Source organism: Pezoporus occidentalis, unplaced genomic scaffold (assembly GCF_034315485.1).
Source record: "Pezoporus occidentalis ecotype Australia unplaced genomic scaffold, CSIRO_AGI_Poc_V1 ctg200, whole genome shotgun sequence".
Taxonomy (NCBI): domain Eukaryota; kingdom Metazoa; phylum Chordata; class Aves; order Psittaciformes; family Psittacidae; genus Pezoporus; species Pezoporus occidentalis.
The window spans coordinates 2,091,349-2,111,232 of NW_026913857.1; the positions used below are offsets into that span (position 1 = coordinate 2,091,349).

General features: G+C 48.2%; 1 protein-coding gene across 4 annotated transcripts in view; it reads left to right on the forward strand.

Annotated features, from left to right (window-relative positions):
• The first annotated feature begins 3,696 nt into the window (after positions 1–3,696).
• The window catches only part of FERMT2 (FERM domain containing kindlin 2), a 51,093-nt gene continuing 34,905 nt past the window's right edge, over positions 3,697–19,884 (forward strand). For 2 of the 4 annotated variants that reach the window (XM_062618476.1, XM_062618478.1), the window contains exon 1: positions 3,697–4,048. In XM_062618476.1, the coding sequence (XP_062474460.1) occupies positions 3,892–4,048 (157 nt within the window). In that variant the 5' untranslated portion in view covers positions 3,697–3,891. The remainder of the gene's footprint in view (positions 4,049–19,884) is intronic. The other 2 variants (XM_062618477.1, XM_062618479.1) reach the window with 1 other exon arrangement.

The window sequence follows — 19,884 nt, forward strand, 5'->3', positions numbered from 1 at the left end:
GCATTCCTTGCTGACAGCACCCAGCTGCATTTCCACATCAAATTGCCTGAACTTCCTTTAGGGTAACTAGGAAGTTACCTCACATCACATCCTGAAGGTGTGAGGTCTTGAATCTACAGACCTACAAATCCAAAGACACCATGCCAGGTACAAACCCACCCAGAAAAGGTGCTGAGGCTCCACTATGGATGGGCCCAAAGACGAGACAAAACCTTGGGAATTCTTCTGACCTCATTCATCAGGAGCAAACATTGTGTCCTGCCGAGATGATGGGCCTGGTGGAAGGCTACACATAAGCGAAGCAGCAGGATAGCATCAGTGGAGTTGTGTCCTAAGGGACGTAAGCAAGTATTGTTTTACTGCTGGGCAATGAGGTATCAGAGATACTAAATCATCTCTGCAAGATCACAAGAGGAAATTATTACAACCTAGAAAGACTAAACCTCCACATCTTAAGTGCCTCTTCAAGATCTTAATCACAAATATTATTCATTGTTTCTTTACAATGATACTGAATAACTCTATTCATATACCAGGTGATTGCCCATTTGTACAGCACAAATCAAGCCATGGTAGCTTCGTTACTCTGCATATGCATTCAGAAAAATAAAAAAGCAAGTCACATGGACATTTCCGACATGACAAAATCAGGGGAAAATGAATGTGGCCATGAATAAACAAGTAAGCGGAATTTCCCAGCATATTTCCTTTGCCTGGGGCACAGCCTTCTCTCTACTAGGAGGAAATGGTCATTTGTGAAAAGGGAAACTTGGCTATGTCCAAAAGACACTTAGAGGTGGAAAGGAATGGACACATAAGGAAAACTACCCAGGTGGTTTGAACCTCTCTCACCTGCTGTTACATGGTGCTGGAGATGAGGGAGCAGGCCATAAGAGGTTTGTGCTGCTGTTCCACCGCTGCCAAGTTTATTTCTAGCGGTGCATTTTTCCAAAGGGATCATGTAATGCTCCAACTCCCCAGTCACTAAAGGGATGTATGAGCTCAGAGTAAAACTCAGGGAGAAGTAAAGAGTTTGTAAACCCCATGGGAAGAGGAGCAGTACCGGTGGCAGTGGGCTGTAAGGGAGCACCCAGGCTGGGGGGTGCTAGAGAAACAAAAAGTGCTGGGGGAAAAACAGGAGTCTGCATTTCTCCTTTTTGGGGTTTTCTTTTGAAACGTCGCCCTTGTTAAGGAAGAAGCTGCAGACAGGGCACATCGAGAACTGGAGGGGTGTGGGGGGCTGAGCAGGGGCTGTTCACCACCAGGTCGGAGCACATTGCGCTCTCCACGCTGGAGCATTTGAGGAAACTGAGCTTTTGTTTACACTGAGGCTTGGGGAATCTCTCTGCCTCTGTATATGGAGACAGGCTGGGTGCTCAGTCGTGCTGCTCTTCCTGCTCCAGTCACCCAAAGGCACAGGGCAGATTTCCATGGATGGTCACCCTGGAAAGAGCCAGTCTGACCAGCTTGCCCGCAGCCCCAGAGCAGCCAAGCAGGAAAGCCAGCTGGTTCCAATAACTGCACATAGCAGTTTAAAAACTGACAAAAAGAAACCTAACAAAAAAGGGCAAACCAAGCCAAATCAACCCACAACGGGAAAGGAACTGCTCAGCTTCATCACTGATTTCTTGAACATGCCCATTGAACCATTTCATCAGAAAAGCACCCTGGTTTCTGCAGAGCAGAGGCAGGAGGAGCAGCATGGTGGGCTGTGAGCAGGTCTGGTAGGTATCATCCCTGTCCCGGTGGAAGCGTCCGTGCGTTTCGGCACCTTATTTGGCTATTGCTGCTTGTACAGAGTAAGGGCTTCTTGCAAACAGTGCGAAGAGCCCTGGGGATGCTTGGCTGCCTCTGACGCAAGAGCTTTGCCAGTGCATTTTTGACCTCGCTTTGCCTCTCAGCTGAGAACTGGAGATCACACTGCCCACCTCTCTGCACACCCACCGCTGAGCAGTGGCACTGGGAGGAAAGGAATACCCTAAGGATGGTGGCACCTGGCCTTAGCCAGGACAGAAAAGGCAAAGAGAGGGGCTTTCCCTGTCCTCAGGGATAGAGAAACTCTGCAAATGGCTTTAAGAGCACAGAGGACCAGCACCCTCTACCTCATGGCATGCAATCAGCTGTACTAAAAGGTTACTAGCTCCATCAGTGCTGTACTGAATTGCATCAGCTGGGAACCTCATCCAAAATGTTTGGGTTGAGAGTAACCCTTTCTATTTATTGCCCTATTGTTTTATACTGAAAGAACACTGAGATACAATCTGTGAAAGCTTTATTGTTGCAGACCAGCTTTCCCCTGCCCTCTAAGCTCACCCCCTAAACTATGCTCCAGCTTCCAAGTTTAGGGGGATGAAATGGGGATTACATTGACAGAGATTAAGGCACCACGAGGATTTGGTGGTGGAGGTCATCTGCTGCCCGTCCTCCCATCATTCAGGGCAGTATTACCCAATATCCCTCTGCACCATCAGCCACATGAGCTCAAATCCTCTGCACTGTTCATGAGTAAAACATGGCTTACTCTGCCCAGGGCAAACTCAGGAAAGCTTTTATTGATGCATATGGGAAAATAGAGGAACAGTCACAGTATCACAGTATGCTAGAGATTGGAAGGGACCTCGAAAGATCATCTAGTCCAATCCCCCTGCCGGAGCAGGAACACCTAGATAAGTCCTTTGTAAGTATCTCCATTATAGCAGCAGAAGTAGAAAAGTAGCAAAACTTTACCATCCCCATTAAGAGCATTTTGCTGCCTCCACAATGGCAAAGCTCCCACTGCCATTCCCACACAGGACATGGGAACAGCGCGCGTGGGTAAAGTTCTGCACTGGCAGAGCCATCCTCGAGGCTACCGGGGAGGGCATGGCTTTGCTGGTACATGGCTTTGCATCACCTGGCACAGCGTGGGATACATCCTGCCCGCTGCCACCAACCACCATGACGGACCTCAAAACGCAACTCCTTCCTCGTGGCAGTTTTTCAGGAAACCCAGTTGCCTTGGCGGGATGTGTGTATCATTGGGTGGAGAGCTACAGGAAGCGGATAATATCATTTTTTTTCCTCCATTTGTGCCGGTTCAGACTCATTTTACAGACAGTTCCCATTTCCTAGATTGACACATGATAAGGATGGAGAGACCCAGCACATCCACCAGCCTCAGCATGGGCTCTGCACAAGCCACGGACTGCGATACCAAGGTAAGCGGTTTGCCTGACATGTCTTATTCCGCTTACGAATTAGGTGCTTTTAAACGGCCAGTGTCAAGAAGAACCCAAACACACACCGAACTGAGCGCGGCCGTGGGCAGGGCTGCCAGCGACAGGCGCTCGAAGCATCCATGCGTTTGGGACACTGAGCTCCCGCCGGCCCTAGAGGACGCTCTCCGGGCCGGCTCCCGCGCTCCCCTCCAGCACGCAGCCGGACCCCTACGGCCGCGCCGGGGCCGGGGGAGCTCCGCGTCCAGCGGCTGCGCCCCACAGCGAGCTCCACTGCCGCCGGGCCGGGCCGGGCCGAGTCCAGCCGAGCCGCCCCCCGGCGAGTCCCGGATGTTGGAGCGGCCCCACTTACTCCGTCCTTCGCTTCCATAAAAGGCCAAGGGGCGCGGGGCGCGTTTTCCTTTAATTATCGTCCCCCTCCTCCTCCTCCTCTCCCTCCTCCTCCTCCTCTCCTCCCTCCTCTCCTCCCTCTCCCCGCCCGCCCCTTTTCCTCCCGCGGCGGCCCCGCAGGCAGCGGCTGGGGGCGGCGGGGTAGCGCTGCACCCCCCGATCCCGCCCCACCGCGCCCCTATCCCACCCCCCCGGGGCACGGGAGGGCTGTGCCGAGCCGGGCCGAGCCGAGCCGTGCCGGCGGGCGGGCGGTGAGGCGCGGCTGGCGGCGCAGGAGGCCGGGGCCATGGCGCTGGACGGGATCCGCATGCCGGACGGCTGCTACGCCGATGGGACGTGGGAGCTGAGCGTCCATGTCACCGACCTGGGCCGAGACGTCACCCTGAGGGTCACCGGCGAGATCCACATCGGCGGCGTCATGCTGCGCCTCGTCGAGAAGCTCGGTGAGTTCCCCGGTACCCCACATCCAGCCCAGCACTCTGCCCCGGCATCCTTCCAGCACCCAGCACCGTGCTGGAGCACCCAGCACCCTGCCCCAGTACTGTGCTGGAGCACCCAGCACCGTGCTTGGGCTCCCAGGACCCTGCCTAGCACCGTGCTTGGGCATGCAAGACCCTGCCCCAGTACTGTGCTTCTGCACTCAGTGGCCAGCATCGTACCCCTCTACTCTGCTTAAGCACCCAGCATCCTGTCCCAGTACTGTGCTTTAGTTCCCAGCACCCGTCTCAGCACCCTGCCCTAGCACCCCATCCCCTCGCTGCCTACCTCGCCTGGGAAACACAGCAAAGCCCCCATTCCCCCGGTGGCAGACGCCTTGTCGCCAGCCGGCGCCCTGGGTTGCCCCTCGAGCTGCCTCGGGCCGAAACCAGCCCAACTTTTACACCCCGGGGCCAGTTTGCCTGTGGCAGGGCCTCAGCCCCCATCGCCGCCTCCTTTGTACTCAGTTTTACCCAGAGCCGAGAAACCTCTTCATTCATGGGGTGGTGGTGGGGATTTTCATGGGTGCTCTCCAAGTTTACAGAACAATTTAATTCTAGAGTTGTATCTGGCTCTGCACTGCTTTGGACGAGGGCCCTTTGCGAGCGTGGGGTGGTTAACGGGGTGGCTTGGGCGGCGCGGGAACTCGGTCTTGGGAGCGGGGAGACCGCGGTGTCCGGTGGCTTTGGGTGCGTACCTGGACAAAGAGCCCGTTTGTCTGGGGCGCGTGGGAACGCGCGGCCGAAGCCGCAGGGATGGCTTTGTGGTGGAGGGGCTCCGTGCCCCGCCAAACCTCCCCTTGTCTTCTTATCAGCGCTCTGTGGCTCGGGTGTGTTTACTCAGCGGAACGGCCTGGGCTGACGACTGTAATTGCTCAAAGAAAATACTAATTGCGAGGTCCCCGCGCGTGCCTGCGGCTGTGGGAGTAGCGGAGCTGTCAGCTGCACCCGCAGGTCCGGGTTCAGTGCAGAGCCCTTCAATAATAACCATTTTCCTCCATGCTTAGGTTTTGATTTATTAATTATCTGAAGTTGCAGGAAGGAAGGGATGGATATAAATACGCTTGTTTCGAAAGGAAGCAAGCAGTCGCATCAAAAGGTCTCGTGCTGGAGATAGCTCTTGACTCTCCAAAAACTTGATTATTTTTATGCTGGAGCAGCAGAAAGATTTGCTGGATTTGAGCATTCAGTGGCTAGGGTAAAAAAGGCAAAGCTTTCTAGAAGCGGTTAAAAATCAACCCGTTGATCATGAATGAATAAGCAATGCGCCCCTTGGTTTTGAGCTGCGCTGGGTGCCAGGACCAGCAGATGCCAAGGCAGAGCCGGGGCCGACTCGTGCCGTAAGCTGGGCGCATGCATGGGGATGGAGCCCAGCAAGGACTTAAATTAGTTCCTGACGTCATGCACCCCCCCCCCCCCCCCCCCCCCCCAGTGTGTTTGCCCGGATCCTCTCCACTTGTTAAATTAGGGATTGTATTAGAGGGAAGGAATGCAGCGGCCACAGCCGCCGGCCCGGCAGGGGGAGTGGAGATGGTGCTCCCCGGGGGGCTCGGCCCCAGTGCCCCCCTTCCCAGGATGGCCGAGACCTGTGGATATCCCCAGCTGTTGCCTTCCCTTTCCTCCCGGCTTTTGTCGCTGAGCCAAGCTATACGTATTTAGTTCCTTTTAATCTTCCTGCATGTCAGCTCTTCCAGCCCTCTCATTACTTTTATGGCTCTTTGAGCTCCTGCCAGTTTATCAGGGTCGAGTTTAGCAGAGAGGGGTGGGACAGGACTCGTGTCTCACCCTCATGTGCCTCCTGAATGCCCTCCTTCATCTACCCTCTGCCACTGCTTCATCTCCAGATATATTAATTTTGCAATTTTTCCATGCTGGAACCCTTTCCCTGTGTTTTTAACCCATCGTTCCTCTGTCCCTCACAGTGTTGATTTCACTTTTTTAACAACTCCAAGTGTTAAAATAAATTATTAATCTGTAGCAAAGCAGATTTTTGCTGTGAGTTTTAAGGGAATGTCTTAAAAACAAAGTTTCTTTGCAGCTCTGGGATCCCCTATGGACCACTCTGCTTGCACATTGCAGGGCTGTGCCTTGGTCAGGGGTTTGCTGGTTCCATCCGTTTGGACAAACCTCCTCTGGGCTTTGTGCTGCTGGAGGCAGGGAAAGGAGATTTCTGTGGCCTGCCCAGAGTTTCAGTGAAGTTTAGGGCATCACTGTGATTTGCAGACATTGGTCCCACTCTGGCTGAAGGATGCTGGTAGAAGTTCTTCCACCATGAGTGAGTGGGGGAGAAAAAATGGCTTGCCTCCTCCCAGCAGCAAGGAGAGCCTGGAAGAGGGAAAACCTAGATTTATGTTAGTATTTTCTGATGCTTGTAGGGGAAAACAATTGCAGTAAATAGCCCTTTGCCCTGGAGAGGGCTGGGGTGCCATTCTCAGAGCAAGAACACAGGAAAGTCTCTCCTCCATATCTGCAAGGCTGCAGGTATCGGTAAATCTTGTCAACTCAGTCCTTGCCTGATTAGAGCGGCTGCAGTCAGACTATTTGGGAATAGGCAGTTAAAATCTGTCACTAATGCAGGCAAGGACTGGAAAAAAACCAAGCAGGAGATATGGATTCTGGTTACTCAAGTGAATTGCAATGACCTGTTGGCTCCCCTGCTATTTATCACCCCGCTGGATTAAGCCACTTTGTTAATTGAGCCGTGCCTTGTGCTTGGCAGAGTCCTCTGAAGAATGGGCAAAAAACTGCTGAGGTTTTAAGAACAGTAGTATTTAGTTGGTCCATGTGGGTTGGGAGTACTGGAAACTCCTGGTACTCACCCAGGGGTTTTTAGGAATTCTGCCACTATTGATTTACAAACAAAACAAACAGAAAAAGAGGCTTAAAATCACTGGGAGCAGAGGAAGGAAGGAAGTGAACGCAGGTTATTGTTGTTGTCAACTTCAGGCTGTTTTAAACACATGCAAGGAAAACATGCTGCTTTTTTGAAATGCACTTGGGAGGAGCTTTGTGGGACATACATTAAATGCAGGATTGCATTTAGGGGATCCTCTGTACGGTAGTGGGAATAAAAGAATAGCTGACAGAAGCAGGCAAGGGGGGGACAAATGGTGGCTGGCAGAGGACTGGCTTAAGACAGATGACCTAAATGTGCACTGAGCAGATTCAGAAAGTCTGTGGATAAAAGTTTTGTAGTGGAAATGTAGATTTCTCTGTAGGTTTCTTTTACAGGCAGAGTATGCATGGCAGCCAGCTCCAGCTGTGGGGGCTCATGGGGAGGACTGAGCACCCTTAGGGGTTTGTACACAAAGAAAATAGATGAGTGGATGAAAAAGAAAAAAGAGCTAGTTTGGGAATTGCAGCAGTCCTTCTAGACCAAAAGGCATTAATGCTTGATGCATCCCCTGGCCAAGGTGGGAGGATGGCTCAGGGTGCTGCCCTGCAGTGTGGTGGCATCCCTGTTTTATCAAGACAGGATGGGCACATCAGCTGCACTGGGGATAAATGTCAAAGCAAGCCTTCTGCCCTTGATAGAGAGTGGCTGATAATGGCAGGCAGTGATGACATTTTCTAAGGCCTTGGGGTTTTTGTGAATCACATCTTTGATAAGGATTTGGGCAGCTGGTTTAAACTCCATTGTTCTGTTTTGGCAGCTCCTCTGCTATCTCCTTCCCATCACTTTGGGGAGGGCAGGATGTCAGTTGAGGACTGGCACAGGAGCTGTCACATGCAGAGTGTTTTGGTTGAAGTGCTTTAGCACATGGTAGCACACCAAGCTTGCTCGTTCCCTCTTTTGTGGATTTTAGCCTGCATGTGGGATGTGTCTGGGATTTACCCAAGGGGCTCTCTTCAGCCATCAAACGAACTCTGCCCATGTTATCTTGCCAATGACTTCATCTGTACTCTTTGAAAGATCAATTGAAAATAACAGTGTTCTCCCAGTAAAATCTCTTTATCTTAATGGACCCCTCAAAGGGTTGTGAATAAAACACCAAGAAAGTGCAGTGTCATTGATTTCCTCAGGTTTGGGTTTGAGGTTTTGCAGTGCTTATAAATGTTCCAAGCTGTTGTGAGACTTGCTGGGGAATTTTTTGACTTGAAACTGGGGTGAACCCTTTGAAACAGCTTAAGGCTATTTAAGAGAAATGCAGTATCCTTGCTTCAGCCCATTCCTATTGCAAACACAAAGCAGGATGCAGTGCTGTTTTGCAGGTGACTTGCACCTTTTCCTGTGGACTTTTCCAACGAGACTTGCTAAGTGCTCACTAGGTGACTACATGTGTTTTGCTGTTAGAGAAGGCAAGAGAAATGGGTGGAGGCTAAAGAGAAAGAGGGTTTATTTCCAGAAATACTTATTTTGAGCATCAGTGCTTGCTGCCTGGAGTATGGTTGAAGCATTTCTCCGGTCCATGCTTCCATTTGTGCACTCTGCAGGTACTTGTCTGACCATCAGATGTCAGTTGAGATGAGAAGTTCCTCTCATTTTGAAATTCCTTATGCACTTGGTGGATAAGGAATTTGCTGGATGGTCATACTCAAAGAGTTGTGGTCAATGGCTCAATGTCCAAGTGGAGATAGGTGGTGAGGTGGTGTTCCTCAGGGGTTGGCAACATGGGCAGTGGGATCATGTCATCAGCATGTTTGCTGATGACACCAAGCTGTGTGGTGTGGTCAGCACACTGGAGGGTACGGGTGGCATTCAGATGTCCCACCTCATCCAGCCTGGACAGGCTGGAGAGTGTATTGAGAGAATATGGAGAATGTATTGAGAGCAGTCCTGAGGAGAGGGACTTGGAGTGTTGGTTGATGAAATGCCCAACATAGGCTGGCAGTGTGTGCCTGCATCCCAGAAAGCCAATGGTGTGCTGGGCTGCATCACCAGCAGCGTGGCCAGAAGGTCTAGGGAGGTGATTCTCCCCCTCTACTCTACTTTCATGAAACCCCACCTTCAGTACTGCATCCAGCTCTGGGTCCCCAAACACAACAGGAGCATGGACCTGTTGGAGCAAGTCCAGAGGAGACCACAAAGATGTTCAGAGGGCTGGAGCATCTCTACTATGAACACAGGCAGAGAGAGTTGTGGTTGTTCAGCTTGGAGAAGGAAAGGTTCCAGGGGGACCTTAGAGCAGCTTCCATTGCTTAAAGGGGCAAGGAATCTTTAGAGGGACTTTTTACAAGGGCATGTAGGGATAGGACAAGGGGGAATGGCTTTAAACTGAAAGGGGGTAGATTTAGATTAGATATTGGGAAGAAGTTCCTCTCTGAGATGGTGGTGAGGCACTGTCACAGGTTTCCCAGAGAACCTGTGGCTGCCCCATCCCTGTCAGTGTTCAAGGCCAGGTTGGACCGGGCTTGGAGCAGCCTGGTCTAGTGGAAGGTGTCCTTGCCTGTGGCAGAGGAGGTTGGAACTGAATGGTCTTTAAGGTCCTTTCCAAGCCAAGCTATTCTGTGATTCATGCTATGACTCTAATTCAAAATCAGCACTCAGTCACTACTTAGTGTTGCTTTTCAAGTACACGGTGTTCAGGAGAGGACTCTGAGTGCCATTTAGTACGCCTGGAGGCTTCCGAGAAGCTGTTTGTATTCCCTTTGAGGCTGAGTGGTGAGTGCTTGTCTCTAATAATGTGATAAATGGTGGCAGTGTTTGCTGCTGAGGGCAGTTTAGGTGGCTGCAGTATGGGCAGCCAGGACTCCTCTGATGCTTCATACTCATCCTGCTCCGTTTTTCTCTGGGAAACCTCATCTCAGGCTTTTAAACAGCAAAACCTGCATAGCCAGTGGGAGGTGGGATGGTGAGTTCAGAGGCTGAGGGGTGGATCTGGCATGCTGCTGAGCAGAGAAGTCTTCCTGCTCCAGAAATGGGCAGAATTTGGGGCCATTTTGAGGTGGAGGTGGTACCCTGGAAGATTTCGGAGCAGCCAGCGGGGATGCTCCCAGCAGAGGTACTTCTGTTTCAGCAGCATCTTCAAGGAGACCAAGGGAGCCACTAACGTGCCCTGCGTTTACATTTTTCCCCTTGATTAATATCTTTGCTAGTGATCTGTGCTGAATCCTCTTCCTCCAAATAACACATTTTTTATAACATTTAAGTGAGAATATGCAAGTGCCTATTAACACAGGCACTCGCCAGCCACTCACATCGATCTATGTAGGGCTGGCTCTTTATGTCTAACTTTTGACTCCAGGAAGCTTCTATGTGGCCTCACACCAAATTGTAGGATCATGGCTCAAATAATGTTCTCTTTGTTAGCCTAAGTGGAATATCCAGCTGAACTGCCAATGACCAGAGGAATTTGGGGCGGAGGTAGGTAAAATCCATATGCAAGCAGCTCTAAGTTGTGTCACAGCAATTAATATTTCTACCCAGAGTGGAGATGACTCTTTATAAGATGAAAAAAACACTTAATTTTTTAAAATTTGGTTTGATTATTATTGAAGTTGTTTCACTTGAGCCATCTGCTTTGGTTCAGAAGAGCCCAGCCGATGACACAGATCGCAGTCAGAGGGGGAAGAGAGCGGGGCCGGAGGTGGCGGCAGCGTTCCCGCGAATACCAGAGCCGGGGTTTGTTGTACCACAGACAGGAAATTGTTGGGTTTGCTGCTCCCACCCAGCCCAAATCAGTAGTTTCCTCTTCCAGTTCCCTCAGGTTTCCATTTGACATAGAGCGCACGGGGAAGCCAGCACAAGGAGCTGTGCTCACGTCACTCCAAGGGAGCTAAAATGATACAAGTCATCATAGTCACATACTTCCTTTTTTTTTTTTTCCCTTTTCCTTTTTCTTTCATTTTTCTGTTTTCTCTGTAGCTGTCCTTTCCTTTTCCTCACCCTCCTCTGTCAGAGCTTGCATTTTGCCCAGGCATCCGGATAAGTCTCAATCATATGAAGTCCCAAACAAATTGTACTCAAAATAGAATCATGGAACTGTTTAGGTTGGAAAAGACCTTCAAGTCCAGCTCTTAACCTGGCAGTTCCACCACTTGTGACCAGCCACCAACTGGATTTAACTCCGTTCACCACCACATTTTGTGCCAGGCCATCCAGTTTTTACCCAGTGAACAGCACACCCCTCCAAGCCACGTATAGCCAGTTTCTCCAAGGAGAAATGGTGGGAAGTGGTGTCAGAGGCTTTACTGAAGTCCAGGTAGACAGCATCCACAGCCTTTCCCACACACACTAAGTGGGATAGTTTAGTATTTATAGAAGCCAAATGCCTCCAGGTGTTCCCTGGCAGGGATTCTTGTACTCTCTTTCTATGCTGTTATGCGTGTGATGGTTGCGTTCATGGCAGGTACCATCCTCCTCTGGCTACCAGGGTAAAATCATACCTGACTCTTGATTTTAGTTTAGTTTAGTTTTAAAAATGGCATTTGGTAGTTGTCAGTCTGCGGCTTGCAGTCCACAGTGGGTTTATGAGCAACTTCTTGCAATCCCACTATGGGACATTATAAAAAGCAAACCAGGAATCTGGGTTTTAGCCCTTGGTGTAGGATTTGGGGGGAGAGGGATTGTGGATAACTGCATGAAATCATGGATGTGGGAGTGTTTACCAAGTTGAGAAAGAGAAGAGGGAGTATTTGCACTCTAAACTTCAGTCATTTCAACATCACCCTTGACACCACCACTGTGAGTTCCTATTTAACGGTGGGTTATAGTGGTGGTTTCTCTTACAGACAAGGGGAAGGAAGGAGATTTATGGTATTCATGGAGCTCTTGCTACACCACTTTCAGCCCAGCATCCAACGCGGGGTGTGTTTGGGGGAAAAACTCCCGTAGTGTTAAAACTGTTTAAAAGAAGGTGCATTTCTTTGTTCTTGATTTGAAATGTGGATTATCTTAGAAAGAGACAGAGAAACAAAACAATGCAGATCTTCTCAGCTTGTGGGATTCAGTTCTGAATGTTCTCAGTGACTTTCAGGACTTTTCAGGTGTTACAGTTCGGAACCTCAGATTCCTGCTGGATGGAGTAATAACAGTTTTGGCCAGAGTTGCAGTAACTTAGTTTTCTTGCCCAGATTTGATGTTTGCACATTGCTCTTGTTTTCTAGGCTGGAGATTCCACCAGGTAGAACTGATGGGGCAGGGGAAGAAAAGTGCCCAGCAAACCAGAGGAAAGCTTTTTTGTGTTCTTTTTTATTTTCAGAGAGTGGTACTTGTTGTTTTTTCTCATTTTCACCCATTTTACAGCAAGGTTGCAGCAGCTCTGGGTGCAGCTCACGTTCATTGGCCGCTCGGATATGAATGTCACATTGGTCAGGAGCTGTGTGCACAGCATGTACCTGTGCCAGCCTTATTTCCTCTATTGCAGACTAGGTGGGATCTTGGAGACTGTAAATTTTCATTAACATGTGTCTGGATTTGGACGACAGGTTGCAAACAGCATTGGGAGGGGATATGCAGAGGCAAACAGGCACTGCAGTGGTTGTATAAACCTTCTCATTTATAATCTCAGCTGGTTTTTAGCTTGCAAAACAACTAGACAGCAACCAGAATTTCATCTTGCCAATTATTACATGTTAAATCTCTTACCAGCTGATTATACATGTTTGTTTGGTGGTTTTCTGTTCCCCCCCCCCCCCCCCCCCGCTCCCTGCAGGCATATGTACTTTTGGAAGGGTTAACTGCTAAAACTCCAAATTCAATTAGAAAGTCTGTGTTTTATGACATTGCCTGTAAAGAGCTATATCTCTGTCTTGCTGAGCTTCCCTTTCTTGCTGATAATACACAGAGCTTTGCACGATATGATGTCCGCCAGAGAGCTGTCTGCAGCAGAAATTGTCTTCGGTGCATCCTGCATGTCCTGGCCTTGGCTTCTGTGCCTAATCTTGGTTATGTGATGGGTGAGGTGGACCCAAGCTGAAGGTTAGAGGTCTTAAACCCCCTTTAAAAGTGTGTTGCGTGCTTCAGTGAGCTTGGGCTAACATGCAGAAATAAATAAGAAAAACGGTGGGGTTTCCTTCCCTTCCCATGCCATCTTCCTGTGGCTCTGCAAAGGACTGACTAGCTCATCCCAGAATGCATGGTGGGATGTGCAGTGCTTCTGGCTGCTGTCACTGCCAGGGAGGGATAAGACACCTTCTTTTCCTTATGCTCTACCTGAGGGGATGCACTTTGAAACCTGGAAGGTTTGGTATCCCTCTGCTGTAGTCCAGGATCCCACCTGGTCTGCAGGACCAACACTGGCTCACAGGTTTGGGGTGGGGTGAGGCTGCCCGAGGCATCCTGACTGTTGCAAACCTCCCTTTCCAGGGTCCTGAGCATTTATCAGAGAGTACCTGTTGTTAAAGTGCACTTGGGCACTTGCCTGATGAGACTGAAGCTTCAGACAGGGAATTCAGGTATTCCTCCTTTATCTGCCATATGCATTAATCCTGCCAAATGTCCTTTGGCTCTGTTATTTGCTATGATGTCTTTTTGGCAGGGACCAGCTCCTTTATGCCTTGCACGTTCATTGGGGATGAGTCAGGGTTGCAGACTGCACATCACCCTGGGGCACCTTTCCTTTTTGGTAAGGGAAGTGTGATCCATGGCTGGAGGGTGAGGGAGCGCCTGGGCTGGTAGTCAAGGCAGTTGAGTGCTCCCTGGAGAAATGATCTTCCTTCCTTCCTTTCTTCCTTCCTTCTTTCTGATGCTTCCTATTTTGTGCTGGATGATTCATGGAAACCACACTCCTTAACTGAGTTTTATGCCATTTCTTGTGATTCCATTGGAGGCAGGGAGCAGCCAGTGCAAGCCTCCTCTGGAGGGGTGCTTGATGAGTTGGGGGAAACATGGAAAATCAGGTTGGAAAGATCCTGGGTTTTAAAAAATAAAATTAAATAAGAATCCAGCCTTGGAAAATGAAAAAGCCAAACGGCTCTGGGGGGCTGGTACAAGGATTTAAAGCAAGTCTGCGTGTGCTTGCAAAGACTTTCCTGAGCTGCTTGATGCCTGTTAGCATAGGGGTACTGGGGATCTGAGCTGGACCCGGCTTTCACCTCCTTGGAGTTTCCTGATGTTTCAGCTGGGTTCAGCACTGCTGCAAATCTGCTCTCTCTGCTGAGAGGTTTAAACAGGGCTGGGTATGGCTGGGGAGAAGGTGAGCAGCTCAGAGAAACCTATAGACCTCCTGCTGCAATAGATGCTGAGAAATAAAATGTATTTTATTATATATGTATAATAAATTTTTGCATAAAAGTGTCTACGCACCTCTACGGCCAATGCCATATGCTCAGTTCACAGCTTGTGCTGCAGTTTGCATGTGCCTTTTGAGTTTGTGGGATAGTATCAGAGGTGTAAAACAAATTTAAAGGTGCTTTTGCTATTCTTTCCATAGGTGAGTAGCACACGTTCAGGTCAAAGGTGCTTGTTACTGTGGCCAGCATGAGATAAATCATTTCAGCCCTGGGAGGAGGAGGAGTTACTTGTTTTAGCACTAGCAGTGCAAGAAGTAGATAACTGCCGTGGCATCTTAATGAATTAAATTTCCAAGTGCTAGTTGAGTAATCCTATTAACACTGAAAAGAGCTTCCTTCCTAGAGTTCACTTAAGAAAAAAAGTAACTTTCAGGCTTGTCAGGATTTGCTCTTCTCCCTGAAGTCTGCTTGTGGACCTGACTCCAGCAGAGATGCTTGAAGGCTCAGTATCCTGTGGGTCAAGCAGCTTGAGGGTGAGTGAGCAAAGCCCTGGCTAGCCAGGAGCAGCGTTTTGGGAGGCAGTTGGGTTTGATGGATCAGCCTCATGCATTTACAAAGACCCTCACTGATGTTTTGGGCTTGTAAAATGTCCTTGCTCCGCAAAATGGTTATAAAACAAAACCAGTCGTGTAGAAACCAAACGGTAAAATTTCACGGGGGCTTCTGCCGTGCCTTGTTGCTGTGGTGGGCTTTTCAGGGGAGGGTGGTGCTTTTGAGCAGCAAAAAGGTTGACCACGACGTTTTTTGCCACCTCTTTGGTGCTTCAGCTACCGTCCTTGCTCTATCAAGACATGGGCTTGCCAATCGAAAGGACACTTCTTTTCCCAGCAGTGCAGCAGCACGTTCCCTCATTAGCAGAAGACGCTCCATAATTTTTCTGAGCAAGGACATGTTTAACATCTGCATTCAGTGCTGCGTCCTTCACACGCTTTTTTCATTGCTCTTGAATGGCTCTCTGCGACTACACGGTGTGCTTTGACGTCAGGATTTCATGGTGGTGAACCATGAGTGTGTTCCCTGGCACGCCGGGAAGAGAGGGAGGTCTCCTGTACTGGGTTGTGCTCACAGGAATCACAGCAGTGGGAACAAGGCTGCTTTTGTCCGTATTTATTTATTTATTTAATAAATCAAACTTTTTCATGCAAGAAATGTTCTTCTTAAGCTTAAATTCCAGCATAGGCCCACCCTGTTTTGGACACCTCCGTGGGTGTGTAGATGTCCTCCTGAACACAAAGTAGGATAAAATAGCGGTGATAGTGGCCCATGGTGGTAGATGCTAGAGAATTTGAGGTACCCCTTTGTATTTACCTATGGGCAAAAGCCCTTCTGCGGGCAGTTGTTGCAGTGTGTCTGCTCTATGCTGTATCTTTCATAGCGTGTGTCAAATATGAGGCGTGTGACTAAGTCTCATCAATACCAAGAGCATCAGATTGTTGTGGCTACAGCTTTATTACAGCAGTCTGATAATAATTTTCTAGGATGTTTATCTCCGTGTTTCTAAGTATAATTTTTCGAGTGTTGTGACCAGAGGCTGGAAGGATTTTTGTTGCATTCTGAACTTTGCTCTCCAATTAAATCCCCACTGGGGGTTGGAGAGGCATCTACTTCAGTGCACACCATGCCCCAAATCAAATCATACTCAAATCCGCACTAAAAAATAGATTCTGCCCCAAGACAGTGACTGTATCACCCAGCAAAACACATCAGCATTTTTGTTGGACTCAAGATAAATGAAAACAGCTCCATCGTTAATTTATTTTTTTTTTCCATCATTGCCCTGAAAGGAGTGGCTTTGGTATGTTTAAAGGAATTTGAGTTTAAAGAGGTCAATGCGAGCAGCAAGAAGGCTATATCCCATACCTCCCCATAGGGACCAGTGTGTTCAGCTATATAGATATACCTCTGTATGTGTGCATATATATCCATCCGTAAAATACATAAACAGCTAAGTATGTGCTTATAGATCTATTTAAATATATAAAAATATAAATATGTATTTAAAGAAATCTGGTTTGTTTGAGTAAGTTTGCCTTACTTTTGATTGCAGTGATGTTAGCCCAAGGTGAGCTGGTCAACATACTGGCATTTTAGAGTTGCAGAGCAGCCTGAGCACATCTGTCATGTGAAATTCCAGTCCCTGCACTGGTTGGGAGGATGCTTCAAAAGCAAGTGATGATCTTGCAGCCATTCTCAGCAAACTGCATGGGTCTGGATCCAATCCGCTGAGATGCAGGAGCTGATCCCTGCACCAGCTTCTGCAGGTGGGAGAAGGAAATGCAGCAGTATTTAATGGTTGGATCAGTAGTTTCTGAAAAGTACATATTCATGACCATGAGAGCAGGTGCTGACTGGAGGGGGACCTTCCCCCTGCTTCATAAACCAGATTAGCCATTTTGGGGTACTTCTGAATGTTTTAGGAGCATTTGCAGTATTCTCTCATTTATTAAGTGGTGTGAAGATGCATATGCATTCAGACCTCATTGACGCACACCGCTGGTAGTACATGGGAAAGGAAAACCTACCAAAGCCACACATGAGGTTATGTGCAGTGATTTTTGGTGGTTTGTCTGGGGGCATTTTTTCTCCTTTTTTAATTGTAGTCTTAAATTGCTCTCCTTTTTAGAATATTTTGGCCTTGCTTTCCATGCATGATGGCTGTGCAATGCATCCCAAGGGGACAGGAGGTGGAGGGGAGGATGCACCCCTCCTGGGGAGCTCACCCAGGGCACATAGGGCACTCCCCAGCTATTTATTGCTGGAGGTCTCTTTTCCTTTGAAGGAGTTTTTCCTCCCTGCTGGCTTCCCAAGAGGGGTGTGTAACCAGCCAACACCCAGCCTCTAGCTTGGAGAGCCCTGGCCGCTCCTTGGGGTTTGCAAGTGCTGGATTAATGTCTTATCAGTAGGTATTTGAGCTTAAAGGTACTTTATTCCCCCAGCTGCCTCTTGAGCTGTCTGCTGCCTGCAGTCAGGGTTTTAAATGTGTCGTCCACGTCTGTATCCTTTTCAATAAAATGTGTATTGCATATTAATTTGAAGAAAATAAATGCAACCCACTTACTTCTTTCTTCCATCCTTTTAAGAACCCTTGAGGAATTTCAACCCACCTGCAGCAAAGTCATTGAAAAGCTGTAAAGTTGGTTGGTTGGTTGGTTGATTTTCTCTGTAGCTTACCAAGTACAAAAATCAGTTTATGCAAGAAACAATGCTTGGCTTGTGAGCTGCTTCAGTCCTTGCACTGTGTCTTATATATGTAGCAATTTTATGTATGTATGATTGTGTATAAACATGTGCATTTATGTGACACATATATATGTATATGTATTTCATGTATGTACGTATGTGTGTACATATTATGTATGTATATGTTTATATATATATATGCTGTGTGTATATATGTGTGTTTATATGAATAACATATTTTATACCTGCACATATACTTTATATATATGGAGCAATTTGAGGTATTGTGTGGGTAATTGAAAGGCATTTTCCTACCTCAGCTCCCCAAGCGTGACTAGTTCAGAGCAGGAATAATCCTCATTAAAAGCACTCCTGGTGCACACTCACCCTTGGGAAGAGCCAGGACTGGGAGAGCTGTAGGGCTAATTCAGCCTCAATGGAAAAACAACCAGTGAGATGGATGGGCTTTGATTCTGCTGTGTTTTGTACTGGAGGAGGATGGTTCTTTCATATTGCTCCTATGGGAGGGTTGAAGACTTGAACCCATTCCTCTAAAAGCCATCACTTATAATTAAGAAATGAACTGAAAGCTTTGCTTTGGATGTATCTGCTGACCCTCCTAAGGTGAACAGTGTTCCAGGGAAAACAGCTTCAGCTGCCAGCCTTTGTTTCCAAAACTCAAACAAAAAACCATGATGCAAACTCGACAGACTTGCAGAAGTTCCCTACATACCTACTCTGGTTGATGTTGGAGCTTTTTAGTAATCTGCCTCCAATGTTAAGGTGATGGAGGCATTGCTAGGCTCTTTGCTGTTCTATGAATTTAATCAGGGATGTGTGTGTGAAAGGGGATCTGGTGCTACCCCACAGGTGATACCTAAAGAGGTTAGAGACCACCACTGCTGAACTTTCCTGGTCTCCAGGTATCAGTCTAGTGAGGTTTAACCATATGCTAGGGAGGGGTGGAATAAAAAGATGTTTATTTAGTTGTATCAGGGCTCTATTGTCCTGAGCGGTGCATGGAAGGAGAGCCCATCTGCAATAAGGGATATCTCGAAATAACAAGTCAAATACAGTGTTTATGTAACACTGGAGACTTGTATACTATTGCTAGTAAGCCGTAAGCTTAAACAGAGAGCCTGCCAAGTGACAGTAATGCTTCTGAAGAGAGGAGGTTCAGTAGCTGCTGCAGAAGTGGAGCAGAAAAGGGACTTTTAAAATCCATGGATGGGCAGAGGGAAAGTGTTAGAAGCAGCCAGCTCCTGGGATAAATGGGCCATCAGGCAGAGCGGATGGGGCTTCTTTGCACTTTGCCAAAATTTGTCTTTGTTGCTTAAATGGTAGTTGTGTATGTGTGTATCAGTGCCATGGCAAGCCCAGAATTAAAATACACTGTGTACATCTCAATTAAGGCTTTATTTTCTGCTACATGAGTTCTGGATGTGAATTTAGTGGTAGCTGTAGGAATAAAAATCTGCAGTTGTAATTATGCAGGACAAGCTGGTGTGATGTGACTGCAGCGAGGCACTGGCATGGATTGAAAGCTAAGGATGTTTAAGGTTTAAAACACTTTATGAGCAGCCTTTCACCTCTTCTCATAATGTTTTGTCCTTGCAGAGATCTCTGCAGCTGTCTGGGTGGGTGATTTAAGATGCCTCTTGCATTTGCAGGACTGTCTGAACAGTTTTTCAAGGGGAACATCAAGCTCGCTCAGTGGGTTTTGCTGTAAAACATTTCCTCAGCATCACCAGTGCCACGTATCTGGCTCTTGACACAGTTCTGGGGGGCAAATGCAAAACTAGGTTCTTCCTCCAAAAACACAATCACAGCCAGATCCCCCAGCTCTCCCAGGCTCCAGCAGCTGAGGTTTCAGTTCAGGCTGCCCTGGGAGGTGGAGGAAGCTGGGAGCACTGATTATTTTTGATGCTGGGAAGGAAGCGCTTTGCTTCCCTTTCCTGTGGGTGCTGCTGCTGGGGTTGGGCTCCTGGAACTCCCAGTCCCTCACCGTGCTCCAGCTGATGCTGATGGCTCTAGCCTCCAGATCTCCGCAGCCTTCACCTGGAAGGTTTCTTGCCTGGAAGGGCAGCATCAGTAGAAATGATTTGCTGTGATCATAGCAAATGTATGCAGCTCATGTTCAGGATCCCTCTGTGCTCTCCTTTGCCCAAGATGACCAAAGGTTAATCTGCAGCGTGCACTCAAACCCCCTTCCGTTAGGCACAAATGTTAGTGATTCAAAATGCCTTTATTTGTGCCAGTTTGTACATTTCAGTGCCAATTCGTTCAGCTGTTAGTAGGGCATAAGTTGGACTTCATTACAGAGTCCACTGTAATGATTTCTCAGATTTTTTTAAGCATAGCCAAGGCTTGTGAAAGTTTGCATGCTTTTCTATATTTGGTTTTGTTTAATTTGATAGCACAAAGCTGTTGAAAAGTCTAGCTGAACATTT